At 51.3% G+C, this 26,586-nt stretch overlaps 3 protein-coding genes across 4 annotated transcripts in view; 1 reads left to right on the top strand and 2 right to left on the bottom strand.

Annotated features, from left to right (window-relative positions):
- Nucleotides 1-5,380, bottom strand: part of BRME1 (break repair meiotic recombinase recruitment factor 1) — a 36,524-nt gene extending 31,144 nt beyond the window's left edge. Inside the window, 3 exon segments of the mRNA XM_043976514.1 lie at nt 3,367-3,418; nt 5,043-5,192; nt 5,195-5,380. Of these exon segments, the coding sequence (XP_043832449.1) occupies nt 3,367-3,418; nt 5,043-5,192; nt 5,195-5,380 (388 nt within the window).
- On the top strand, nt 5,301-18,669 carry CC2D1A (coiled-coil and C2 domain containing 1A). Of its 2 annotated transcripts, none has more exons than XM_043976513.1 (29): nt 5,301-5,434; nt 7,314-7,443; nt 7,644-7,756; nt 8,139-8,207; nt 8,766-8,918; nt 9,007-9,256; nt 9,797-9,921; nt 10,053-10,125; nt 10,311-10,397; nt 10,557-10,687; nt 11,418-11,490; nt 11,878-11,996; nt 12,403-12,511; nt 12,624-12,796; nt 12,884-13,006; nt 13,116-13,174; nt 14,736-14,852; nt 15,011-15,084; nt 15,209-15,267; nt 15,491-15,542; nt 15,646-15,745; nt 15,827-15,917; nt 15,998-16,123; nt 16,371-16,432; nt 16,524-16,587; nt 16,763-16,889; nt 17,255-17,331; nt 17,427-17,474; nt 17,690-18,669. In XM_043976513.1, the coding sequence occupies exons 1-29, from the start codon at nt 5,375-5,377 to the stop codon at nt 17,708-17,710; spliced, it is 2,865 nt and encodes a 954-aa protein (XP_043832448.1). In that variant the 5' UTR covers nt 5,301-5,374; the 3' UTR covers nt 17,711-18,669. The 2 variants fall into 2 exon arrangements, with proteins under 2 accessions (XP_043832448.1, XP_043832447.1); XM_043976512.1 differs by having other exon boundaries at nt 16,521-16,587; nt 17,690-18,668.
- Nucleotides 18,670-18,849: 180 nt separating this feature from the next.
- PODNL1 (podocan like 1) lies at nt 18,850-25,894 on the bottom strand. The gene is made up of 10 exons (XM_043976515.1): nt 25,806-25,894; nt 24,899-25,150; nt 23,962-24,055; nt 23,195-23,259; nt 22,335-22,444; nt 21,963-22,119; nt 21,748-21,863; nt 20,097-20,754; nt 19,863-20,011; nt 18,850-19,321 (listed from the first exon to the last, which is right to left on the bottom strand). The coding sequence occupies exons 1-10, from the start codon at nt 25,806-25,808 to the stop codon at nt 19,180-19,182; spliced, it is 1,746 nt and encodes a 581-aa protein (XP_043832450.1). The 5' UTR covers nt 25,809-25,894; the 3' UTR covers nt 18,850-19,179.
- Nucleotides 25,895-26,586: the final 692 nt, after the last annotated feature.

Raw genomic sequence — 26,586 nt, 5'->3', positions numbered from 1 at the left:
GAAAAGACAAGAGCAGAAAATCTTCATATCAACTCCCCCCAATCCAAGCCAAAATGATAACGCTAACTAATAAGTCTTGTCTCTTTTACTATTTGGCCTAGTCTGGTTTTTAAGGTGTTTTTTTGCCTCCCTTACCAAACTATTGACTCTTTTTTCAAGATTTTCTTGCATAATTCTCATTTATTTTCCCAATTTTTCCTCTACCTCTCTTATTTGATTTTTAAAATCCTTTTGGAGCTCTTCCAGGAATTCTTTTGGGGCTGATGATCAATTCATTTTTTCTTAAGGCTTTGCATATAGCTGTTTTGGCTTTGTTGTTGTCTTCTGAGTTTTGTTTTGACCTTCCCTGTCACCATGGCAACTTTCCATGGTAGTTTTTGTGTTTGTTTGCTCATTTTCCAGCCTATTATTTCCTGATTTTTAACTTTATATTAAAGTAGGGCTCTTTTCCTGGGCTATGGGGGACACTGTCCCAAGCTTCAGCTTGGTATGATATAAGAAAAGATGTGGTCACTGTTCTCTTGGTCTGTGAGCAACTATAAGCATTCTTTTCCACCCTGGAACTGTGACTAGGATCCCGGCTTCCCTGCAGCCATAGGCACTACTAGTGTGCTAGTTCTCTTCCTAGCCCAGAGACTGTGACCCTGAACTGTATATAGGCAGCACAATAGAATCCTGCACCCAGTACCAGCAAAAAGTCCCTAGTAATCGCCTTCTATCCCACCCCCTTCCTATTTGTGGGCTGAGAACTTTGCAAGCCTCCACTGCTGATTCAGTCGCTGCCACCCAAGGCCTGCTGCTGGCTTGCTGGGCACAGCCTGTACTACCACTGCCTGGGTACCACTCCATTCTCACCCCAGTGATATAGACCTTTTCTGCCGACCTGTCAAACTTTTAAGTTGTCTTGGGATGAATGAAAAATTGTTCCATTCCATCCATTTGTTGGTTCTGCTGGTCCAGAATTCATTTTAAGGCATTATTTTAAAATTTTTTGGAAGGGAATGAGGGAGAGCTCAGGCATGCCCCTGCCTTTACTCTGCCATCTTGGCTCTGCCCTCCCTCCCATCAGATACCAATAAGTTTTTGTTCAGGCTGTTTCCCACACATGGAATGACCTCTTTTGTCTGGTATCCTGATCCTGCCCATTTCTTCAAGGCTCAGCTCAAGTCCCTCATCCTCCACAAATTAAATGACAGGTTTTTATGTAGTGATATTTGCAATGGATTTCATATCTATGAAAGTTGAGGAGTTCAACGGTTATTCAAAGAGCTTAAGGGAAAACTGAGTCCTGAGCATGAGCTCTGGACAGGGATGAAGCTCTGTGAGAGGTGAGATAATGGGAGAGACTTTGTATATATACATACATCTCAATCCTTCCCCCTTTTGCCATTTTATGGGTTTTATTTGGGAGAAAGACTGCCAGTCCACTATTCCATCTAGGTCTTTCCATATAGCTAGGTTACCATTCTTTCCCATTCAGGTGCCAATTTGGGTGCCAGAAGGCTAAGAGAAGAGACAATGAACTGTCTGCAAGTTGGTCACAAAGACCATAGCAAGCAGGTGGCCAGAACGCCACTCAAGTCTGACATTTTCAGCATGCCATCACTAACGCAGTTGCCAGAGTTCCTAACTTAAGGGGCCGAGACCAGTTAGAACAAAGATGTAGACCTGAAAAATAGAGATGCAAGCTATTTTCCTGGTCTATGCATGTCAGCACTACTAGGGTAAGTTAGGTCTAGGCAAGAGAGAGTTGCAGACATCTGGCCTAGTAGCCTTTAAACATTTTTCTAATGATATATAGATATAGATATATAGATATATATACACACACATATTTTTGGTTTTTATATCATCTCTCTTTCTTAGTATAACCTGAATGGGCATGTCCAGACAAGCCCCATTAACACATTAGTATATCCCTCTTTCCTCTACCCATCAAGGCATTCCTTGTACCAAGGACTAAAGAAGATCGAGGGAAAAAGGACCAGTTCGGCAAAACTAAGCAACATATCAATTGTGTGTATATTATGCCATAATCCATACCCATAGTTCCCCAACTCTGCAAGTAAGAAGATGGTATGCTTCTCTGAGCCAAGCCTGGTCGTTCTTATTACACAGTGTTCATTTTCATTTTTTTAGTTCTTTCTATTTACATTGATAGTTATTATGTATACTTTTTCCCTGTTCTTATTTATTTCATTCAATAACAGTTCCTAAGTCTTTCTAGGCTGCTCTGAATTCTTTATAGACGTGGTTTCTTATTATACAGTTTCATTCCATTTATGTATCACAATTTAGCTATTCCCCCAATTCATGGGCATCTACTTTTTTTAAGTTCTTTGCTATGACAAAATGTGCTGTTATGGATATTTTGGGACCTTTCCTTCTGTCTTTACTATCCTTGGGGTGTGTGCCTAACAAGGGAATCTCTGGATCAAACTAAAGGGATTGCTGGATTAAAAATTTTAGTCACTTTCCCAACATAATTCCAATCAGAGGAAGGATCTGAACCCAGGTCCTCTGACCTAAGCCAGTGTGCTTTCCACTGTCCTATGCTGACCTGAACTAAACATCTGTTGAATCAATACATTCAAGAAAAGCAAAGTGGTAGTTTTATTTATCTGGAGGTTTTCAGATTTAAACACACTGTCCCTTGTTTAGTCCTTTAAAGACTTGTGGCAAACAAAGCACAGGACAAACATGAAAATAGACTGTATCCTTCCTGTAAATAATTCCCATAGGGCCATTTCAAGAAAAACCACAGTTTAAAGCTAGAACTTTGTATTCAATTCTGAAGACCAACCAACTCCCTCCTGAAACAAGAAGGAAAGCCTATTTCTTCATGTCATACTCATTCCACCCCACCCCAAACAGGTTCAGTTTGAGAACAGGCACACTAAGCCAGGTAGGTTGGGTCAACCCAGCTCCCCTCTAGGTCAGCATTCTGTTTTCCAGGGAGGTTCAGTGAATGACCATATCAGGCCATGCTTTGTTGTTCAGTCATAACTGACTCTTTATGATCCCATGGACACAAACAACAAGCCAGGCCCTTCTATCCACCATCTCATCTGCTGTTCCCTTCCTTTTCCTTTTGCCTTCAATCTTCCCCCAAATCAGGGTCTTTTCCAATAAATCATTATGGAGGTGTGCTAGCCCTTACAATATCAACCTTAAAATGTGTGTGTATACATATGTATGTGTGTAATGTATATATATGCACACATATATATGTATACATACAAATGTACATGTTTTTATTAGTAGGCATTTATTCACAAATTTGTTCTAATATGTGTTTCAACTTATCATCTAGTAAAAGGATTTATCTTAGTTACTTAAAAATGATTTGTATCAAAATGAAAGTACCTGAAATTTGTGGCTTCTTCCTCTTAGGCATCTTGACCCTCCCTCTAGAAATCTGCAAACAAAAACTTCTATCACTAGTTATCACAACAGACCTTAAATCAAAAGCCCAGTACTCAGACTTCAGTTACATAATAGCATCTCCAGTAGAGAACTGGAGTAGTTACATGGTACAATAGAGAGCAGACAGATTCATCTTCCCGAGTTCAAATTTGGCTTCAGACACATACTAGCTATATGACCTTGGGCAAGTCACTTAACTGTTTGGCTCAGTTTCTCATCTGTAAAATGATCTGGAGAAGGAAATGGCAAACTTTTGCAGTGTCTTTGCCAAGAAAACCCCAAATGGGGGTCATGAAGAGTCGGACATGACTGAATGTCAAGTAGAGAATTAAGATAACTGCCCTTTAGATGTAGGACCTAGTGCCTATATTTGAGTTGTGAAGGTGGTATGTCCTTCTGAGCCATGCATTTTTTTCTCCTTAGGGTCCTGGTCACACAGGATCTAGGGAATGTTCCTCATTAATAGAACTGGTGGGACCTCTCTCTCTACGGGAAGTCCTTATAAAATGCCAGTTGTGACCTTGGCCTCATCTAGCACCAGTATGAATTGTTCTACACAGACCATCTGTAACCCTTTAGCAAAACTAAATTGATTTATAGTGTGATATATTTGTTTTCTCAGGGCTTGGGAATGCACAAGTTGAAATTGCCCCAAAATAACTTGTCCAAGCTTCTGTCCTAATAATAAGAACCATCCCTTAAATCATCTGTGTATATTTTATGCTTTCTGGTATATTATAGAGTAGCCAGCAGTCTCTTGACTACAAGTACAGTGTTGCCTTCAATGAACTAACTGGTCTTCCACATGGGGATATGGACTGAAACTATACAATGGCCACTTTTTCTTCAGGTTTAAGTGAACCCTGGGCCTCAGTCTACTTAGTGAGAGCTGCTCCCAAGTCCTATTTAATCTGCATGTCTTCCATCTGAGATTAGCTCCAATTTATCCTGTATTTTGTTTGTACAGGGTTGTTTGTATGCTGTCTCCCCCATTAGATTGTGAGCTCCTTGAGAGCAGGTTCTGTTTTTTGCCTCGGACACTTACTAGCTGTGTGACTCTGGGCAAATCACTTCACCCTCTTTGCCTCAGTTTCCTCATCTGTAAAATAAACTGGAGAAGGAAATGGCAAACGCCTTAAGGATCTTTGCCAAGAAAACCACACCAGGGGTCTTGTCACGAAAAGTCGGACACGACTAACTGACTAAACAATATTACTGAATTCGGTTATTGCATTAAAAAGATTTGGAGGCAAGAGACCTGACAATTTCTATGCTGCTCCCGACGCCCTGAGCTACGGCACATGCCCGGGCCTGTTTCCTAGGCTGTAGATTTGACGCGCCCCGTCCTCTCCCCCTCCCCCCGGGCTTCGCGGCTGGAGGAGGGAAAGCGCTCCGGCTCCGGCGCCCTCGGCCTCAAGCTCCCCCGGCTGAATTAGGTTGGGGGAGGAAAACCGGGGCCCATTCGGGTCTGTCCAGGCTCCAGCGGGGCAGGAGCTGGCCCCTCGGCGCTCGGACCCGGGCACCGTCAGGGCTTGGGCTAGGGCGAGCCCGCCTTGGGGGGGGGAGGGGTCACAAGGACGACCCCAGGCTCCTAGGCGCCAACGCTCCTTCCTCACCTGAGAGAAAAACCGCTTGTGACCTCGCGCTAGCCTCGCTTTCCCGCCCAATCCCAACACCACCCTGGTCCAACTCTCGCATGCCGAACCAGGCGAGCATGCGTGCATGTGCATCCAGGTGCTGAGTTCCCGCGGGAGAAAGGGAGGACAGAGTACTTGTCGGGAACTGTAGTCCCGCCTTCCGGTTCTTCCGCGCCGGCGCGTCTGGTGCCCACTGGCACGGCGAGGGGCGGGGCGTCCAGTAGGGGACAGGGCCTAGCCGGAAGTGAACCGACGAGAGAGGGCGGTCCTGGGGTCCCCGCCCACCTACCCACTTCAGCCCTGACGGAAACATGCATAAGAAGAAGGCGCCCCCGGTACCCCCGGGACGCGGCGCGGCCTCAGCCAGACAGGTGAGGCCTCCCCACCCCCAAAGGGAGGCCTGGCCCCTTCGCTCAGTGCCCTACCCTGCCCACTCCCTCTGGCCTCCTCACCCCTGTCCTCTGCCCTTCTTGGCCCCTCCCTTCTAGCCCCGTCCCCACTATCCTCTGCCCTCTCTGGCCCTACTTTCCCTCTGGCCTCTCCGGCCCCGCCCCTCTACTCCCCTTCACTCCCCCTCCACCACCCCCCCGCCAGTCCTGACCTTCTGGCCCCGCCCCCTCCCCTCTGGGAGGCTTGGTCCTCTTGCCCCCCCCTCGCCCCCCCCCGTGGCCTCTTACCCGCTCCCTCTGGCCCCCTCCCCCCCTGTCCTCTGCCCTCCTGGGCCCTTGCCCTCTGACCCTTTCTCCTCTGGGAAGCCTCACCCTTTCGCCCCTTCCTTGCCTTCCCCTGCCCCTCTCTTGCTCTCAGCATTCTCTGGCCCGGCCCCTCTAGCCCCCTCCCCTCTGGGAGGCCGGGCCCCTTCCCCTACTGCCTTCTACCCTCCCCGGCCTCCCCTGCTTTGCTCTCCCTGGCTCTGGTCCCCTCTCTACTGGGAGGCTTGGCTCCTTTCCTCCCTCCCCCTGCCTCCCTAGTGAAATCCTGTATAGCTCTTCTTCTACCTTGTGATGGTTATCCCACTCTCCTCCTTCCCTCACTAAGATCCCTCCCCCCATCCTTTCATCCTTTCCATGATGCTCTCCTTCTGCCTTGGTCCTGAGACACCTGTAGCTTTTTGTGGTGAGGGGTGGAATTTGGGGGAGGGCAAGGTAGGCCAGAGCTGAAGATAGAAAAACCTGGGGCAAGACTAGAAACCACCCTGGGGTGTTTCTCTGGGCCTTTCCCTCCCTCCCTAATCTGCCCTCACTCAGTTCCCAGGGTGCTGAGCTGTGTTAGGGATGAGGTTCAAGGCAGATAACAGGGAGGTGGCCTCACTTTGCCATCTGGTGATGGGAGGCAAACAGGCCTGTTTTTCCTGTTCAGCTTGGCCCACGAAATTTATGTTTTGGTCTTAATGGGAGCTAGACTCAGACTCGGGCCCAAGTTCAGGCTACCCAAAGCCTAGGTGGAGCTTTAAGTGCTTGCCCTTTGCCCCAAGTCTGTGAGATTGGACTGGCTGCTGTCCAAGGTGCCAGGATTTTTCTCGGGGGGGGGGGGGGGGGGGGGGGGCCTAAAAAGGAGGCAGTCCTGAAAACTGGGATTCAGTGACATTCTTCGGGTTTCTCAAGGTCCTATTCAAATGTGGATCTTTCCTAGGGTGCTAGAGTAGGGTGTTCTCCTGGGACCCACCTTGAAGGCAAAGTGCTTCTTATTTACTTATTCCTCTCATCCTGATTTTTGAACCCAGCCATTTGAGGGGACTTTTTCTTTGGGATGGTATATCACGTTTCAGGAATCTTTATACATACTTGCTGTATCCTCGGAGAAGATCTAAATAGTATTTAAACATGGCCTAGGCTACAGAGTAGGACAGTTTTTACATTCAATCATCTACTGGTCTACCAGACTTTAAGATCCTTGAGGACAGGGGCTGTGTCTTAACCAACCTGTTCACCTCTTCTCCTTCCCCTCCCCCAGCACCTGTCATGGTAATATATGTTTTTGGTATTGGTACCAAGGATAATGTACTTTCCCTCCCAGTTTGACCCTCTATAAAATGATCCTAATACTCCCCCAAAAGAAAATAGGTGATTGGTGGTGAGTAGAAGAATGGAGAAAGTGTCTGTGGCCAATGACAGTAAAGATCATGATAATCCAAGCCACTGGGAAGGAACCTATAACTTGGACTGGTAGTGGCCACTTTGGTGGTCCAGGCTTCTATGGGGGTCACTTTGAAGCTTGGCCTTATTTGGGTCTTTTTCCCTTGATCTGAAGCTGGGCCTACTGGTGGACTTCTCCCCTGATGGGATGATGATTCCTGAAGATAGTGACCACGATGCTGACCTGGAGGCAGAGTTCATGGCCTTGGTAGGGGCCCAGCTGCCTCAGGAACTCAAAAGCAAAGGTGAGGGGGTCCCCATTGCCTGTTGGGAGTTGCATCCGAAGCCTAGGAGATTCTGCTTCTCTTCATTCCCGAAGTTCTCAGTCCTCCCTGCCTATCATTATCTCCTATACCTGAAAAGCTGTATTCAGAGGAGGACTCGGAGCATTGTGATTGAGATGGCCGAGGGGCCCCGATTTACATCTGCTGGGTTTTATTTTTAGCTCCCTTGCCTATGGAGACCATTGAGAAGATGGCCTCCCTGTGTATGAAGGATCTGGATGAAGGAGAAGGGGAAGAGGATGATGATGATGTGGAAGATGATGATGAACTGCTGGTGAGGAAGGGGCTCAGATGACCCCTCCAAGCACAAAGTGTCTTTGAAATAGATATGTTCTGCCCCTGCGTGGGGTGGGCGAGGTGCCTGACCTCTGTAGATTGGAGGGGGAGGTAAGAGGTAATATGACATCAACACTGTTTGCACAGAACCTTCATGGAGCCAGGAACCAGAGAAGCAAGGTCTGTCCCACCTTGTCCTATCCAGCTAGCCGCCCTTTGTCCCTACCACATGACCTTTTCACTCTGCTACATTTTGGGGAAGGCTATACCAAGCATTTCCCACTCCTTTTACTAACAGAACTGAGCTTAGCGGTGTCTGAGTGAGTACTGGCTATTAGTCAAGACTCACCAGCCCTTACCTCTTCTATGTGTGTCTCTAGGCAGAGCTGAATGAAGTTCTTGGGGAAAGGGAGAAGCCCCAAGATAGCCAGAGCCTCCCCCTGGCCAAGGTATGTTGTTGCCTATCTTCCTTTGGTTTGTTTTGTGTGTGGCTCCCAGAGTTCCCTCCAGAGCAAGCAGTTTTCTAGCTATTGTTATCACCATCATAGCTAATATTGATATAGAGCCTACTGTGTGCTATGCTAAGCGTTTTACAACTCTGAGAGGTAGATGCTGTTATTATCCCTGTTGGTACAGATGAGGAAACTGAAGCAAACAAAGATTAAGTGATTTTTCCAGGGTCACATAGCTAGGAATTGTCTAAGGTTGGATTTGAACTCAGAAAGATAAGTCTTCCTGATGCTAGGCATAGCACCCCTGCATGTGGGATAGTCCCTCAAAGATTCTCCCTAAGGGCCCCTTATAGTTTTGAATCCTTTGATCTTATGGTCTGAGCCCTGTCCCAAGATGAGCTAAAAGCTGAGATGCTGTTCTAGGGATGAGGTGTAGGACAGATCCTGCAGCATGATGGGTGAACAGGTGGACTGTCTCCCAGGAAGTAGAATTCTTGGGCCTGGGGCACAATTTCCCTCTCTCTCAGGGTTAATGACCCCCATTTTCTCCTGCAGTCACCCAGTCTTCCACAGCCTAAGGTCAGCCCCAGCAGTGCTGGCATGGAAACCACCCTGGCTGAAAGACTGGCCATGTACCAGACTGCCATCACCAATGCCAAGCAGGCAGGGGACAGCTCCAAGGTCCGGAGGTATGAGCGAGGCGTCAAGGTGAGCAGGAAGGGTCCTTGTTCTGTAGCTCTATCTCATCCTGAGCTGGCTCTGCCTTCAACTAAGCCAAGACTTCCCCTCTCTTCAGACACTAGAGAATATGCTGGTCTCAGTTAAGAAGGGACGAAGCATCAATGAGGAGGACATCCCACCTCCTGTGGCTGTGGGGAAGAGCCTGATGCCTACCCCAGAGGCCCCACCCATGCAGAGTGCCACACCCACCCCACCCCCTCAACATCAGCTGCCAACTGTTCCCCCCAAAACACTGCCTGTACCCCCCAGTCATGGCTCTGGGGTGACTGAAAAGCCAGTCCCTATAGCTTCACCTTTGAGCTCTGGTAAGCCTGGCATGACCTCTGGGAAGAGGGTTGGTCCTTCCAGGTAATAGTCCTTAGGCCCCACAACAAGATGGAGGGGATTGCAAAGTTCCACTCTCTTTTCTATACTCCTGTTCCCCCACAATCCTTTGAACATTAATTATTCCCCATCCCTTCTTAGAAGTTCCACTGGAATTTTTATCCAGTGGATAAAAAATGCTGTTCACCTCCAGAGAAAGAACTGATGGAGTCTGAATGCAGCTTGAAGCATACTTTTAAAATTTTTTTTTTTAAGTTTTTGAGTCTGTATTCTCCTTTACAACGTGACAAATATGGAAATACGTTCTGCATGACTGCACATATATAACCCATATCAAATTGCTTGCCTTCTCAATGAGCAGGGAAGGGAGAGAGGGAGGGAGAGAATTTGGAACTCAAAATCTAAAAAAAATCCCGTGTTAAAAATGTTTGTATATAATTGGGGGGAAAATTGCTTTTAAAAAGAAGTTCTTCGGGCAGCTCAAGTTGCTAACTCCTTTGGGCATCATCTGGTGTGCTTAGGTGTTGGCAGTCCTGGGTCCCTCGTCCTATTGCAGGAGCGGCAACAAGAGTACAAAAGGGCAGCATTGCGCTCCAAGCAGGAGGGAAACTTGGAAGCAGCCTCTAAGTACTTCCGTGTAGCCAAGGTAAGATCTGATAGAAGGTAATGACGTGTGGGCCTGACCCAGCTGAGAGTCTCACTGAGTTGGTTTCCTTTAACACAGTCACTGGCCAATTTCTTCTCTTTGCTGTCTTCCCGTCTCCTCCTTTCCCCTAGAGCTTTGATGCTGTCCTGGAAGCAATGGCCAGGGGTGAAGCTGTGGACCTATCCCGGCTGCCTCCACCACCTGGTGAGGATTGTTCCATCTTGGTGCAGGGAGGGGGTGAACTGTTAGGACATGGCTCTTCAAGAAGAGCAAAGTCCATGCCAGGAGCAGTGTCTTGTAACTTTGTATTCCTGCCACACCTGGCACAGGACTGGGCATTTCCTATAGGTTTGTTGGCTGATTGAATAATTGTTCCTCTTGATTTACAGACCAGATGTCCAGGACCTTGCCGTCCCCAGGGCTTCAGCCCCATGCTTCCACCCCTGGTACAGGCACTGTCTCCCCTTCCATGCCCGGTAAGCATAGTCCCTTCAGGGAAAGACTGACAGAGCTGCTGAGAGTCATTGGTGGGAACCGAGAATCCTAGAATTCCAAGGCTGGGGAGCCTAGCGAGTGTGAAGGAAAGGAGGGACTTAGCAACCAGGCAGTCACTGAGCCTTTCTGCTTCTCTCCAGAGATGCCCCCACCTCCACGGACCCTGCTGGAGGCTTTGGAACAGCGTATGGAGCGTTATCGGGTAGCTTCGGGGCAGGCCAAAGACAAAGGGGATGATCGCAAGGCCCGGATGCATGATCGGATAGTCAAGGTGAAGGGAGGCATAGGGTTGCTCTGGGTCAAGGGAGGAGCCAGGTTCAGGCTTAGCTAGTCCCCCCTCAAAGCAAACATTTTTAAAAACCCTCATCACAGATAGGCACAGTCCAGCAAAATGGGTTCCCACATTTGTTGCACATGTCCAACAATGTCTGCCTCATTCTGAATCTTCAGTGCAGCCCCTCCCTGACAAGTGGTGGCTCTTGTGCTCCATCCTTGGCCTAGAACGATGGTCCAGAATTGCATTCATCAGTCCTAATGTTTTTCAAAACTTCCTCTGCAGTGGGGTCCTCCTCATGTTCTAGTTCTCCTCATGTCAGTTTCATTCATTTCATACAGATCTTCAGAATTCTTTGCTCTGAAACATTTCCTTTGGTCATTTCTTCTGGTGCATGAATGTTGTATTACGCTCATATGCCATTGTCTCTTTGGCCATTTCCTACTAGGTGGGCACTGCCTTAGTTTCCAGTGCTTTGCTCCCACATAGAGGGCTGCTACAAGCATTTGTGTACCTAAGAGTCCTTTTCTTCTTGGATCTCTTTGGGATATAGACCTAGCAGCGGGATTGCTGTGTAAAGGGGCACAAACAGTTGAGTGACTTTGGGGCACAGTTCCAAACTGCTTCCAAAATGGCTGACCCGGTTCCGAGCCTCGCCAGCAGCTCACTGGTATGCCTGTTTCCCCACAGCCCCTCTGTTTATTATTTTTTTGCTTTTTTCCTGCAGCAATATCAGGATGCCATCCGGGCCCACAAGTCTGGCAGATCTGTGGACGTGGCTGAACTCCCTGTTCCACCGGGTAGGTGCCTGGCAAGGTTGGACCTGTTTGGGGCAGTCCCTAGGTGAAGGGCTCAGGAGAAGCTGGAATCCAGGGTTTGCTCCGACCTGGGAACAAGAAGGATCCAGGTCCCACTCAGAGCCATGAACTGGACCAAGGGATAGGGAACCTGCACTCCTCTGGGGAGTTGGGCAGTGATGTTGGTCAGAATTGTTTGTGAGTCATTGGCTGTATTGGTCCATGAGTCTGTGGGTGGGTGGGTTCAGGGGGTTTTGTAGTCTGTGAAGTGACTGGATGTTTATGCTGAGTATGCTATTAACAATCTTTGTCGAGGTAGAAGGGGTTCATGACGCTTGTAGCCTCTAGAGTATGTTCTGATCTGAATCTCTTGCTCCTTCTGGGGTCCAGGTTTCCCCCCAATCCAGGGCCTGGAAGCAGCCACACCCACACAGCAAAGCCTGGTAGGGGTTCTTGAGACTGCCATGCGGCTGGCCAACCAGGATGAAGATGTAGAAGAAACAAAGAAGGTATGAGAGAGAGAGAGAGAGAGGGAGAGAGAGATGGGGGCCGAGGAGGATGGCAAGTTTAGAACAGGATATTCTGACCCTGCAATGGAGGCACCATGATGTTGTAGAAAGGTTCTGGGAGATGTGCCATCTGTCACCTGTGTTACCAAGAGCAAGTCTTTGAACTTCTGAGCCTTAATCATTTATCTGTAAAATGAGGCTCATGATATTTGTCCAACCTATTTCACAAGGTTGGTTGTGAGGAAAGTGTTTTCTAAACCTTAAAAGGGCATACAAATGGAAGCTATCATTCATTGCCCACAGCCGCCTGGAATGAGCTTGTGGACCTTTGGGTAGTGGGCACCTTGAAGTTGCATAGGTTGGACAGTGCCACTACTTATTTTCTTTATTTTTCCCTCCTTGCCAGCCCAGCACCCACTCCCTTCCTTCTCCACAACCCAAACCCCAGACACCCCGGGCCCCTGGGCCAGGGACTGGCCCACCTGGGAAAGTGGCTGTAAAAGGCTCCACTAAAGGTATGTTCCCTCTCCCCCAGAGGCAGGGCCTGGTGGGTGCCATGCTTTCTGGCAGTGCCTCTTGGCAGTGCCTAGAGCCAGCTTTACCCTCCCTCCTTCCCCTGCTCCACAGCCCAGCAGCAGCTGGCTTTCCTGGAAGGAAGGAAAAAGCAGCTGTTGCAAGCAGCCCTGCGAGCCAAGCAAAAGAATGACCTGGAAGGCGCAAAACTCTTTCTGCGCCAAGCCAAGGGACTGGAGCCCATGCTGGAGGCCTCAATTAACGGGCTACCTGTCGACATCACCAAGGTGAGGGGCTGGCAGGACTCCTAGGACCCCCTTGCTGTATCCCCCCTCACGTCACCCCATGTCTTACCAGCATCATGCCCTTTTCAGGTGCCACCAGCACCTGTCAATAAGGAGGATTTCACACTGGCCCAGCGACCTGGTGCAGCTATCTCTCTGGAAGAGGCCAGCCATTATGCCGAGCTCACCAAGTTGATGAGGCAGCAGCATGAGGTATGGGGGTATGGGTTGAGGCTGGGGGAAAGGCCCCTGGGGCAGTGATAGTCTTGGATCCCCAGGCATCGGCTCCCCTAATCCTCTCTTTCTCTCTTCACCCCCCAAGATGTGCCTGAAGTACTCCAACCAGTTCACCCACCTGGGCAATGTGGTAGAAACCAGCAAGTGAGTTTCCTCTCCCTTTCCTTTTCCTCCGCTCAAATGAAATGTAGCATCTAGGGTTGGAAAAAACCGTGGAGTTCATCTGATCCATGCATTATTTTGGGGGGGTGCGGGCAATGTGAGGGTTAAGTGACTTGCCCAGGGTCATATAGCTAGTGAGTGTCAAGTATCTGAGGCTGGTTTTGAACTCAGGTCCTCTTGACTCCAGGGCTGGTGCTTTATCCACAGTGCCACCGAGCTGCCCCCTGATCCACGCATTCTTAACATAGGTGGCCTGGTGAAGCTGGGGGACCCCTGCTAAGAGTCATGTATTCACACACACCAAGTAAAATACAGAGGTTACAAAGGAGAGCAAGGCAGCCGTTTTTCAGAGTTCACAGACTCTCAATTAAGAAGCCTTCCATGCTACAGATGGGGAAACTGAGGCCCAGAGAGCTCACGTGACTTGCTCTTTTCTTTAGGAAATGCTCCCATATGTTGAGCCAGAATATGCTTTCCTGTATTTTTATACTGATTCTGCTTCTTCCCTCCTGGTATAGGGTAAGTGGGAGGAAGAGAGGGAATGAGAGGCATCGGATGCTAAACTTAGCAGGAATAGACTTTGGTGGAAAGGGCGTTGGATTCTGAGTCAGAGAACCTGGGCTTTAAGTAGTAACAAAGGCCCTTTCATGACAGTTCCATTCTCTTTGGTACATGTAGAGGCTTTCCCACTCTCTTCTTTCCCCTTATCCTATACCAGAAAGGCAGAACCAGCGTCAGTGTGTGGAAAGGAGAGAGAGCAAGATTGTAGCTCGATGTTGGGTCTCATTCCTAATGATGAAAGCTGTTCAACAGTGGACTGGACTTTCAAAGGGGGTAGTGAGTTCCCCACCACTGAATCAAGCAGAATTGGATGACCTGAGGCTATTGTAGAGAGGAGTTTCTTTGAAAGTGGGTTGTTTCCCACATGTTGACTCAAGCTCTTCAGAGTCTGTGATTGGATGATTGAACACTCACTGTGTGTGTGGTACTTCCCAACCACCACTGGGGAGATGAAAAGGTTTAGATAAAATGCAGTCCCTGCCTACTTGGAGCTTTCCCTTTTACTAAAGCCCACATCAACCTTGCATCTTATCAAGAAGTAATAGTAATATTAACAGGTAGCATTTATATAGAAAGCACTTTATGTATATTCGCTCATTTGGTCCTCACAGCAACTCTGTGAAGTAGATGCTCTTATTATCGTTACCATTTTACAAATGAGGACACAGATGAGGCAGACAAAGATAAAGTGACTTGTCTAGAGTCACCCAGCTAGTAAGTGTCTGAGGCAGGATTTGAACTCAAATCTTCCGGACACCTGACCCAGCCCTCTCTCCCCCATGCCACCAGCTGCCTCTGCCAAATGTACCCGATGTGTGTCTGCCTGCCTTCCTAACTCTGAACTTCTCCATAGATAGGTATATGCTGAAAGTATCAATTTTATGGCAGGGGCAGAGAAGGAGACTTTCTTCCCTGGCATGGGGTCTGGGAAAGGGCCCTGCCTTAATGTCACCTACATGTCTTTCTCCTTTCCCTCCCCAAGGTTTGAGAAAATGGCCGAGGACTGTAAGAAGAGCATGGAGATTCTGAAGCAAGCCCACAGCCGGGGCTTCCCGCTTCCCAAGTTCCACTATGAGCAAAGGACCTTCAGTGTGGTCAAGTAAGACCCTTAAGGATTCTCTCTTATCTCCCCTCCTGCCCCAGGCTGGGCCTGGGATAAGGGAACCATGGGCAGCCACGGTCTTGGGGGATTTGCTTATCTCTGCTGGGGCCAGCGTTTCTGCTCCCCACCCCATTCTGCCCTGACCCTTCTTCTAGGATCTTCCCAGAACTCAGCAGTAGTGACATGGTTCTGTTCATAGTGAAGGGCATCAATCTTCCCACACCACAAGGTAATGGGGCCCTGAGTATGGCCAAGGGAGGGAGCGGGGCCTACTCTTAAGGCTGCTTTCTCCCTCCCCACATCTTTCTGCTTGTCCCCCCACCTGGCTGAAGGAGCCTTGACCTTCATTACAGGGGTATCCCCCAGTGACCTGGATGCCTTCGTGCGATTTGACTTCCCCTATCCCAATGCAGTGAGTGAGGACTTGGAGGGGGGAGGGGGAGGAGGGGGGAGAACTGAGACCAAGGGCCTTAAGGTGTTTGAAGGGCTGGACTTGCGCTGATCTGGGTGTGAAGGGAGGACACCTCTGCTGCTCCCTCAGAGGGCTAAGGTCGTAGGGGCAGGGTTCTGAGATTTCTTGGGGTCTGGAAGTGAGCCATCTCCTGAACACCGCCCAGCCTCGGCTCTCACTATAGGAAGAAGCTCAGAAAGACAAGACCAATGTGATCAAGAATACAGCCTCCCCAGGTGAGTTGGAGGTGGAGGGCAGCTTTCTCCATCCTCTGGAGTCCAGGGCAAGGGGCCTGGATCTAACATCTGCCCACCTCTTTTCCCCCTGTCTCCTGGGCAGAGTTCAAGGAGCAATTCAAGCTTTTCATCCAGCGGGGACACCGGGGCTTCAAGCGTGCCATCCAAACCAAAGGGATCAAATTTGAAGTGGTCCACAAGGGGTGAGTGAGGGAGCGAGGAGCCCAGATGGTGGGACAAGCAGGTCTAAGCACTCCTGCCCAATGGCCACCTCTACCCCACAGGGGACTCTTCAAACCAGACCGTACCCTGGGTACTGCCCAGCTCAAGCTGGAGGCCTTGGAGTCAGCCTGTGAGATCCGAGAAATCCTCGAGGTATCTCTCGCTTTCCTGCCTTCTCTCTCTAATTCCCAGTCCAGGGATTTGCCCAATGACTTGACCTTTCTTCTCCTCAGATCCTGGATGGTCGTCGCCCCACAGGAGGACGGCTTGAGGTGATGGTCCGCCTGCGGGAGCCACTGACTTCACAGCAGCTAGACACTGTCACAGAGCGATGGCTGGTCATTGACCCTCTGCCCCTGGTAAGGAACAGGACTGAGGAGCTAGGGAACAAAGGGTCAGAAAGTGCCAGGGACCTGGAAGAGGAAAGGGGAAGGCACAGAGTGGAGGATGTGAAACTAGGGAGGTTGGGGTGGGGGGTTAAGACTGAGAAGGGTTGGGATAAGACAGGGGCCGCCTTTGAGAACAGAAGGGACCCAGGTGTCTGAGGAGAAAAAGGAACTGATGAGACCTTTTCACTTTATCTTCCTCCTGTTCCAATCTGAGCAGGTGGCAGCACCCAAGGCAAAGGCTCCACCCATCCCTGCCCCTGGACGAGACCACGGGGGCAAGTAAGTGGCTGAGCTGGGGCTGGTGGGGCTGTGTGACTCCTTACCCCTACCCCAAACAGAGAGTTATTTGTCTCATTGAATTGAACAGCAGACCAGCCAACAGCTTACGGAGCCTCAGTGTGATGGCCTTTGACCGGGAACGGCTGGAGAGGAAGGTAGGTGATGGTAGTGGGGCAGGGGCTGGCAGGGGCCTCCCTTCCCAATGTCTCCTGATCTGGGGCTCCCCAGGGCAGTGTCCTCAACACGCTCCCTCTTCGTGGGAGGATTTCTAAAGCTCTAGCTCAAGAGGAGAGGGTATCTGGGCCCTCACTTCCAGCTGGTGTTTGGCAGATCGTGGCATATGAGCAGGCACGGCGGGCGGTGCCCAGAGATCTGGCCCAGAAGTACCAGGACCTTGTGCAGCACAGCCAGTGGCAGAGAGCGCAGCTAGAACAGGGAGGGCCAGGCATCAGGAGAGGTAAGAAGTGTCCAGGTGGGCAGGGACCCTTCCCCCCCCCACCCTGGGACTTGCCAGGAGCTGGATCTATAAGCCCTCCCAGGAGCTGCTAGAGATGGGGGCCAGGGCCAGCCCCACCAGGAGGCATTTGTGAGTAGGGCTTAGTCCTTCCCTGAGCCCCCTGGAGGTGGGTAGTGGTGAGAGAACAGAATTCTCAGAGAACTCTCCCTGAGCCTTACTAGGTAGTGAACAGTGCAGGGTAGAACAGGATTTTCTCCCTAAACCCAAGAAGTTGGGTCCTTTCCTGATTTTCCATCGGCTTTGGTGGGGACAGAGCTGGCTGGACCGCCCTCCAGGTCCTCATTGTTCTCTGTCTGGCCTTGCAGAGTACCACGCTCAGCTGGAGGGGTACCTGCAGTACTATACAGAGGCCGCCAGACGCCTGGGCAGCGATGGCAACAGGGTAAGGCGTGGGCACCATCAGGAGTCTCTCTGGGCACCAGGGTCCCCTCCATTTCCAGACGCTAGGCAACTGATAGCCAACTGTGTTTCCAACAGGATGCAGCTAAGGAAGCTCTGTACAAACGGAACCTAGTGGAGAGAGAGGTGAGAGCCTGGGAGTGTGGGGGGTGACCAGTGAGCCCTGGCTGTGAGGAGGGCCCTCCCACACATTCATTCTGTCTATCTCTGTCTCTCTCTTGCCCCATCTCTGAGCTGGGGCTCCTGGTGCCCCTGCCCCCAGCTCTGACGTGGGCCACTTCAGACCTCCCCTCTCGCTCACTAGCCTTAACACTGGTCTCTGGGGTGGTCTTTCTTCTCAGCTGCAGCAGCTTCGGAGGTGATAGTCTCATCAGGACTGTGCCCAGGTCACTGGGCTTCCCCCAGTCCAGGGAACAAAGGCAGCTGGACTCTGGGAACAAGTGGAGGGGCCCAGAGTGCTAGGAAGAAGGTGACGGGAGACGGGTGAAGCGGAGAGCCTCAGGCTCCCTTTGTATTCTCCAGCCTCCCCCAAGGACTCTGCTGAAGACCAAATCTTCTGACAATCACTTGACAATCATTATGAGGGAGGGGATATCTCTGGGGGAAGAGAAAGGGGATGCACCTGCTTCAGGCTGGAGCTTAGTGTCTCTCACTCTCTCCCTGTCCTGGTGGAATTACAGTTGTGGCAACAAGAAAGTTTATGTCACCGTGAAGGCATTTGTAGCCGCTGTGCCCCGCAGCGCTCCCCACTGGAAGGCCAAGAGAGCTGGCAGAGACTTGGCTCCCGAGCCCACACAAGCAGGGGCTCGTGCCTTCGGCATCATTTCCCCTTTCCCAGGCCCCCATTGTCCCCTCCACAAAATGTGGTTTGCACAGTCAAGCAGGCTTCTGTCCCCTTGGCCTTCCCAAGGATGTGGAAAGGCATGAAGAAAGGGGTGAGGCCTTGGGGACCAGGTTCCAGCTGGGTCCCTCCCTCTCTCTACCAGTTTCCCAAGCACTTTATTTTCTCATCTGCCAGTTTGGGGCTCCTAGGAAACCTAGAGGTCCCAGCTTGAGAAGCCTTAACCGGCCAGCACCCGCCCCAAAGAATACCCTAGCCTGGGCATGAGACCTACGGGCAAGGCTCTCCCCAGATCCATCTCCCTAATCTCATCCTGCCTTGCCCACTGCAGGAGGTGCAGAGGCAGGCCCTCCCAGTTGGGCAGGCTTCCACTGCCTGTGAGGGAGGACCATGCCATCACACCTGCCTGGGTTGTGGTGCCCCTGGCAGGGGGAGAACGGATTCAGATTGGGGGAACAGGCACATACAATAAACAGCAAGGGTTGCACAAAGTATGTCTCCCTTTTTTTCATCCTCCGTGACCCTGTGCCATGACCTCTGTCCTAGCCAGGAAGCTCCCCTCCATGCTAAGCACCTGAGGCAGAGCTTAGTTTGGGCTGGGAGCACCGAGGAACAGCAGCTTAGGTGTAACTCAGATGTCCCCATGGAAGAAAGGGTCGTGTCTCTGGGTGCCTGGTTGTGGGTAGGGTATCAGGGGCCTTTCACTCAGGTGGATTAGGTACCCCAACCCTTATGAGTCACTGTCAAGAGTTTGCTAGTCATTTTATCTCTTGCCCCTGAAGATCCCTAGGCCACAGGGTACAAGTCCATCTGTCCCAAAGTGGAAGAGGGCCTTGTGTCCTCCAGAGCCAGCTTGGTGCCTGGCCCCAACTCCCACCCTCCACACTGACTGGCTCATGCAGAGATAGCAAGCGTTGGCCACCGAGAGCAGCCCCGGAGAGAACCAGAGAAAGTACGCACAGCAGCTCACGTCGGGATGCTCAGCTTGGTTCAGTGGGCCTGGGGCTGCTTGGGCCGCTCAGGCAGCCTGACCATAACTGCCTCAGGGTTTCCTGACGTATCCACCACTTCTAAATGCAGCAGGTTCAGAAAGGCCTCAGGGGAGATGCTGGTCATCAGCAGCTGGTTCGATCTGGGGGAGCAGTAGGTTTCCATGTCTATTTGAAGATGGGATGCCACAAAGATGGACAATAACTTTGCCCCCAAACAAGGTCCATAGGCATCCTAGTCTCTAACCTCGTGGCCTATGCTGAAAGGAAGGATGCTGGGGAGGGGGCAGGGGAATGGTGGCACAAAACCCAAGTGGGACCATACCTCCAAGAGTCTCTGACCTGACCTGTACCTAAGGACAAATCCCATTAGATCACTGGCTTATAGATTTAAAGCTGAAGGGGACTTTCCACAGTCCTAGAGGTCACACAGTCAGGACCAAACCCAGGTCCTCAGATGTTCCTGACAAATGAAGACCATGTAGCATGATCTAGAGGGAAGAACTACGTTCTAGATTCAAATGGAAAAGATCCAGAATCAAAATCTCAACTCTGGAAAATGAGTACTCTCTCTAAAGACCCTTCTCACTCTCAATTACTATGGTCCTTTGACCATCCACTTCCTACCTCAAGACACTGCCTCCCTCCCAAAGAGCCAGGGGACTTGGCCCGCAGTGGGGATACCTGAGGACAAGCGCCCGTAGGTGGGGTGTGGTGAGAAAGGCTTGGGCACCCACATTGCTGATGCGGTTCCCCTGGAGGTACAGGAATTCCAGGGCCTCAGGAAGATCAGGAGGCACAAAAGACAGTTCGTTGTGGCTGAGGTCCAGGAGCTACAGGGAAGAAGGGTCAGATGTGGGGACCACTCCACGCACTGGGACCCCTACCTTCCACCTTTGAGCCTTTGCTTCCCCTCACCTTGAGGCTGGGGAGCTCCTGCCAGGTCCCGGGCATGATGGAACCTACACGGAGCCTATTGTGCCCTAGGTGTAACTCCTGGAGCATGCTCAAGTTGGTCAGGGGCTCGGGGTCAAGGGTGTTGACCTGATTCCTGGGCAGCCTGAGCACCTGCAGGCTGTCTGGCAGGCCCTGAGGCAGCAACGTAAGGCGGTTTCCTGCCAGGTCGAGGGTCTGCAGATGTCCCAGGCGGCGGAACGCTAGGTGGTGGAGGTGTGCGCTGGTCAGTCTATTGTGGGCCAGGTTGAGGTCAACCAGAGAGGGTGTGGCAGCCAAGGCCTGAGGGCCCAGCTCACTGATATGGTTGTGGGGCAGCATGAGGGCACGCAGGCGGTGGGGCAGTCCTCGCGGCACCTGCTCCAACCCATTGGCATAAAGGTGCAGCGTGTGCAGGCCCCGAAGCCCCTGAAAGGCAGCTGGGTCTAGTCCTCCAGGCCCCAGTGGGTTGTGCTGCAGTAAGAGATACTGCAGCCCCCGGACCCCACTCAGCCGGCCTGCCGGCACGTGGTCAATCTGGTTTCTGCCCAGGTGCAGGATGACCAGGCTTGGGGGTAGCCCCTCCGGCACCTCCCCCAACCTGTTGTTGGACAGGTCCAAGTACTCCAGGCTCTTGAGTTTGCTGAGGGCCAAGAAGATCCTGAATTGGAGACTGGCAGGAAGCCTGAATGTCACCAAGTCCACCCCCTTTCCCCAGAGTCACAGGGCTTGTTCAAACTCCAAATCCAGTGTCTCTTCTGATCTCTCACAGATGGTAGGTGCATCCCTGCCTCGCCTCAGAGTGCTATTCAGAACAGGCTCCCTCCCTCAGCCCTGGATCCCTGGCTCCTCTCCAGGAATCTTTCCCAGACCTATCCAGCCCACAGGGAGGGTCCCTTTCTCCTCCCTGGAGTAGTCATTTGCCCTTTCTGAACAACACTTGGATCATATGATTTCGAGCTGTCAGAGATAGGACAGATCACCTGCTCCAACCCCTTCTTAAATAGATGGGGAAACAAACCCAGAGTGGGGGATGACTCACCCATCTTAAAAGTCACCCAACTAGTAAGCAGCAGATTTGAATCCAATCCCTCTGCCTCCATATGCAGTGCTTTCTTCCCCAAGTGAGGAGGGTGGGGGCATGGTGGAAAGTGCTGAATGTAGAGCTGGGAGACTTGGGTTCAAAGCCTGGCTCTAGCTCTTTACTACCTATGGGAGCCTGGGGAAATCACTTGACCTCTCTCTGTTGGAGTTTCCTCAGCTCTAAAGTGAAGGGGTAGGGCTAGGTGACCTCTAACGTCCCTCCAGCTTTAGATCTTTGACCCTATGACTTTGTGGGCTTTTCAAATGGGAAAGTCCCATGGCTCAACTTATATGCCTCTAACTAGACTATGCCCCAACCCTCTCTGGTTCCCCATTGCTTGTGGACAATGCCTAACATGCAGCAGGCACTGGGCTAGTGTTTGTTTTTTGTTTTGTTTTTGGGGTTAGTGTTTGTTTTTGACTGGGTCAACTAATTGACCTTGGGGTTCTGGTCAATCCCTAGAGAAGGAAATAGGAGTCTTCTCTCCAAGCCACCTTCTTCACAGATGCTCCCATTGGGGGTGAAGGGACCCCAGTTTCTTCGAAGCCCTACCTGAAGGTGCTGGCATCCAGGCCAGGATCAGAGAGCCGATTGTGCTGTAGATAGAGCTCCCGTAGCTGGAACTGTCGACCCAGGGCCCCCCGGGGCACCTTGGTGATTCGGTTGTTCTGTGGGAGGAAGGCAGGGTCAGGGGCATTGGATGCCCACAGGGAAGGGATGGGAACAGCCCAGTCCCCACCAGACACCTTCCTCCCACTCCATGGCACCTGCAGGTGGAGTCGAACTAGTGAAGAGGGCAAGCTGGGAGGGAGGTAGCTTAGCTGGTTGTTGGAGAGGATGAGGGTAGTGATGGCCTCAGAACCACGGAAGGCATCAAAGGGGAGACCCGTATTGGTCAGCTGGTTGTCATGAAGATACACAGACCTGAGGGGGAGAGAGGAGCCAGTACCAGCCCATCTAGTTCTCTGAAGGCAGAGACTGTCTCATCCTTGGGAGCAGGGGATCCCCATACATACGAGGGGCTCCTTCAGCCTTTCTCCACTCAAATCGAAGGCTCCCCAAGGCTAGAACCAGGTCTTCTCCTTTCTCTCCCCACCCCCCTTCCCCATGTCAGATGAACAGGACTGGGGCTCACTTACCTGAGTTCAGGTTTCTCCCCAAAGGTAAGTGGGTAGATCTCCACCAGCTGGTTGGCAGCAAGGTCAGCAATGCGTAGGGAGCGGGGCAGAAACTGGGGTGCCACAGTGAGCTGACAGAGTACATCCAAGCTGCCACTTAGGCTCACTGGGTGAGAGCCAGAAGGCACCTTAGAGCTAATCTAGGGCAACACCCTCCTTTTACAGAGAAAAAAAGGCTCTGGACAGAGAGCCAAAGAGCTGATGATTTGCCCAAGATCACACAGGTTTGGTGGGTGGCAGAGCCATTCTGACTGAGATTATTTGCTGCACTATGATCCTGAGCACCCCAGGCCCCTTGGTTGCACCCTTTCCCTGACCTTATTCACTGCTCCTTTCCAGGTACAAAGAAGGATAAGACATAGAAGAGAGCCCTGGGCCTGGAGTGAGGAACACATAAATCCAGGCTCGGACACTTACTAGCTAAGCAAATCCCTTAACCTCTACCTCAGTTTCCCCAACTGTGAAATGGGGATCCTAATAGCACTTACCTCCCAGGATTGTTGTGAGGATCAAATGTGATATTGTTTGTAAAGCACTTGGCACAATGCCTGGCACATAGTAGGTGCTATGTTTTGTTTTGTTTTGGGTTTTTTTGGGTTTTTTTGGGGGGGGGCAATGAGGGTTAAGTGACTTGCCCAGGGTCACACAGCTAGTAAGTGTCAAGTGTCTGAGGCTGGATTTGAACTCAGGTCCTCCTGAATCCAAGGCCAGTGCTTTATCCACTGCACCACCTAGCTGCCCCATAGTAGGTGCTTTGTAACCCTTTCCCCTTTCTTCCTCTCTTCCCACAGAACCCACCAAACCCCGGGTCCTGTTCTAACCTGGTTGTTGGCCAGGTAAATGTACTGAAGATCAGTCAGGGACTCGAAGGCTTCATCGGGGAGGCCTAGGCAAAGGTGGAAAGGATAGCACAGGAAGGAGGGCAGGTTCCTATCCCAGACCCTCAGCTCCCCATCAGCCCAGACCCTCCTTCCTTCTCCCTGTCTCGGTTATATGGGCGGCTTTCCCTCCCTAGGCAGAAAGCTTTGAAGGGCTCTGGGCATGTCTTCCCTGGGGTGAGGGGGAAACAGGATCACAAGACTTAGAGCTGGGAAAGTGGCTTGGAGATTGTCTAGTCCTAGCCCAAGGCCCTCATTTTCTGGATGGGGTCCTCAGGTGGGTGGGGGGGACCTTATCCCAAGTTCAGGAAGTAGTGAATAAGTGGCCAAGACCGGGATCAAACCAAAGTCTTGTGACTCCGAATCCAAGGGTCCTTCTCGGTCTCTCATATGAAGATGCAGGACCCAAGAATGCCCGGCCTCCCCCTACAGAGGCTCTTCTGTGTAACCAGCCCCTTGCCCTGGGCTCGGCTCCAAAGCCACAGGCTGCTCCCCTCCCCCTTTTCCGTTTTGTTCTGCAAACAGGAGTTTCTGGGAAGCTGGTGGAAGGTTCCCCCAGCAGCCCCCCCTCCCCCCTCACTCTTGGCCGCAGGCGCCTGGCCCCTCCCCCACCCCCCTGCTGTCTGGTGGGGAGTGGGGGAAGCAGGAGCAGCCGTGGAATTGGAGGGGGAAGAAGGGGGAGAGATAAAAGGGTCCTGGGTGTCACTCACCCTCCGAGGACAGTTGGTTATTGTGAAGGTTGAGAGTCCGGAGGTAGCAAAGGCGGGAGAGCTCATTGTAAGGAATCTCCAGGAGCTGATTATTCTGCGGGAGACCGGGACCTGCCACATCATCACTGCCTCCTCACCTGAGACTTGCCCCTGCCCTCAGGGAGCCCCCGGTTGGATGAGAGAAAAATTACTCTGGCCAAGAGCCCTCACAGCTAAAACTGTACTTTAGGTTCAGAAAGGCTGCAATTTCCAAAGCTTCACGATCAGAGTTTGGGGGTGCTCCTATTCACAGCAACTGGGCAAACCAGTGGGATATCATCCAACCAGTTAGTCAATAAGCATTTATTAAACACCTGTGTGCCAGGCAAATGTGTGAATAAACATGTAGAAAATACTTCATGGGGGGCATTTGAGGGGAGCAGGTTCTCTGCTTTTTACTTTAAAAAAAGGCTCTATATGGTCTTACCTTCAGGGAGCATCTAGTTTGAAAGAAAGTAAGGGGGCAGCTAGGTGGCCCAGTGGATAGAGCACTGGCCCTGGATTCAGGAGGACCTGAGTTCAAATCCAGCCTCAGACACATGACACTTACTAGCTGTGTGACCCTGGGCAAGTCACTTAACCCCAATTGCCTCACCAAAAAAAGAAAGAAGGGAAAGAAAGAAAAGAAGGAAGAAAGGAAGGAAGGAAGGAAGGAAGGAAGGAAGGAAGGAAGGAAGGAAGGAAGGAAGGAAGGAAGGAAGGAAGGAAGGAAGGAAGGAAGAAAGAAAGAAAGAAAGAAAGAAAGAAAGAAAGAAAGAAAGAAAGAAAGAAAGAAAGAAAGAAAGAAAGAGAAAGAAAGACCTTGTCTTCAGGGATGAGGGACAGGACCTATCTCCCAGAGGGGTGGGCTTAAGACCCAGGAACAAAGGGATGGACAAGAGAACTGAGACCATGGTACCTGCAGGGAGAGGTGCTGGGCACCCTTGGTGATATTACTGGGGAAGAGATGAAGGTCAAGGCCATCACAGGACACGGTGTCATCCCGAGGGCAAGAGCATCGAGGGGGGCAGGCTCTGGGTGGTGGCTGCAAGCTCTCCCCCAGGTGGGGGAAATTCTGGTCCTCTGTCATGATGGGGAAGTCTGTAGAAGCATCCTGGCTGGAGCTGGGCAGGCTTCCCAGCAGCACCAGCAGCAGTAGTAGGCTCATTGGCTGGCAGGGGACACGGAGTGGGGAAAGGATCTCTAAGCCTGGTGGGCAGGAGCCCACCACCTGGCTCAGGAGCAGGATCATTGCCATGGGGCCATGGGGAAAGCAGCATTGCAGCCTAGTACTTGGCTTAGCTCAGCTCCTGGGGACACCCTGGAAAGGCTGGGGTGGGGGGGAGGGCACAAAAGCCTATCCCACAGGATCATGGGGCTTAGAGCTGGAAGAGATCTTAGGTATCGACTAATCCACTCTCTCATTTTACAAGAGAAAGGAAGAGGCTTATCCCAAGAGCTCATACCTAATATAACAGAAGAGCCTATAGGATTTAGAGCTGGTTATTGGATGGAAGTAACCTACTCCAACCACCTCATTTTGGAGTTGGGGAAACTGAGGCACCTGGTCACCTTTTTCCAGGAAACAAACAAACAAGTATCCTGGCACTCGCTGTCCTTACAGGTTCCATTCTCTATACCCCAACCCAACTCCACCCTAGGCCAGGCTATTCCCTAGGGGCTGCCCCTCTGAGAGTCAGCAGCCAGGAGGCTTGGCTGCATCCACCCCCTTCCCCCTCACTGAACTGGCTTCCCTGTCATACCAGCGGGTGGTCCCACTCCAGGGGGCACCATTGCTCCTGCCCTCCCCCCTACTCCCTCCTTACCATAGCCAGACTCCAGCTCTGCCTCTGCTTAGCTTCTGCGTAACTTGGCTTCCTAATTGAATCCAGCCGTCAGCACACACAGGCTTCCTCCTCCTGCTCCCCCTCCTGTCCCCCTTCCCTCTGCCTGTACAAACACCATCAACATCCCCCACCTTCCACAGCCATCCCCCTGCCTCCAGCCCCCAGAGACTATCCAGGGGAAGAGACTGGGGGCTGGGCTAGTCTGCCCCCCCCCCCAGCTGGGGGAGGGGAGTTAGAGGGATGGATTTCCCCCTCTGGATTTAGCTTGCGTAATTGGGGCTGGGAGGAATGCTTGGGAAAAGGCCCAGGCTCACCAGTCTGGTATTTCAACCACAGCAGCCCATCGGGTGAAGGCTTGGGGAGAGGTGGCAGGGGAGGGACAGCTGTTGGGTCTGATCTATTTTGGGGGTTCCAAAATCCCCCCCATGGCTCTGTGGCTGTTCCTGAGAGGCAAGAGATTTAGGGGAGATGTGATAACTATCTTCAAGCATTTGAAGAGCTATCATGGGGAGTTTTGCTGACCTGGGGCGGGCAGAACTGGGAACCATGGGTACAGAGATGTTGAAGAGAGGCTGATTTAAGTTGGGCAGGAAGAAAAATTAATAGCTTAACATTTCCATTAGTTAAACTAGGCATCTCCAGATCATCCCAGGTTACACAGAGCAGTCAGACAGAAGAATTGGTAATCTTGTGAGGTAATATAAGCTCCCTATCATTGAAAATCTTCCAGTAGAGGCTAGATGACCATTTGTCAGAGAAG

The sequence above is a fragment of the Dromiciops gliroides genome, chromosome 1 (genome assembly GCF_019393635.1).
Source record: "Dromiciops gliroides isolate mDroGli1 chromosome 1, mDroGli1.pri, whole genome shotgun sequence".
NCBI classification, from domain to species: domain Eukaryota; kingdom Metazoa; phylum Chordata; class Mammalia; order Microbiotheria; family Microbiotheriidae; genus Dromiciops; species Dromiciops gliroides.
The sequence above is the reverse complement of the archived record's forward strand: the minus strand, read 5'-3'. Positions and strand labels throughout refer to the sequence as shown.

What these genes read in the sequence shown, in the direction of transcription:
- PODNL1 (XM_043976515.1), bottom strand. An exon ending in TAGTTCGACTCCACCTGCAG is followed by an intron (nt 21,864 to 21,962) that starts GTGCCATGGAGT and finishes TTCCTCCCACAG; the next exon opens with AACAACCGAATCACCAAGGT. An exon ending in CTGGATGCCAGCACCTTCAG is followed by an intron (nt 20,755 to 21,747) that starts GTAGGGCTTCGA and finishes CTTGGCCCTCAG; the next exon opens with CAAACTCAAGAGCCTGGAGT.
- CC2D1A (XM_043976512.1), top strand. Translation starts at nt 5,375, where the DNA reads ATGCATAAGAAGAAGGCGCCCCCGGTACCCCCGGGACGCGGCGCGGCC. An exon ending in GGTATGAGCGAGGCGTCAAG is followed by an intron (nt 8,919 to 9,006) that starts GTGAGCAGGAAG and finishes CCCTCTCTTCAG; the next exon opens with ACACTAGAGAATATGCTGGT. An exon ending in TGTCTCCCCTTCCATGCCCG is followed by an intron (nt 10,398 to 10,556) that starts GTAAGCATAGTC and finishes GCTTCTCTCCAG; the next exon opens with AGATGCCCCCACCTCCACGG.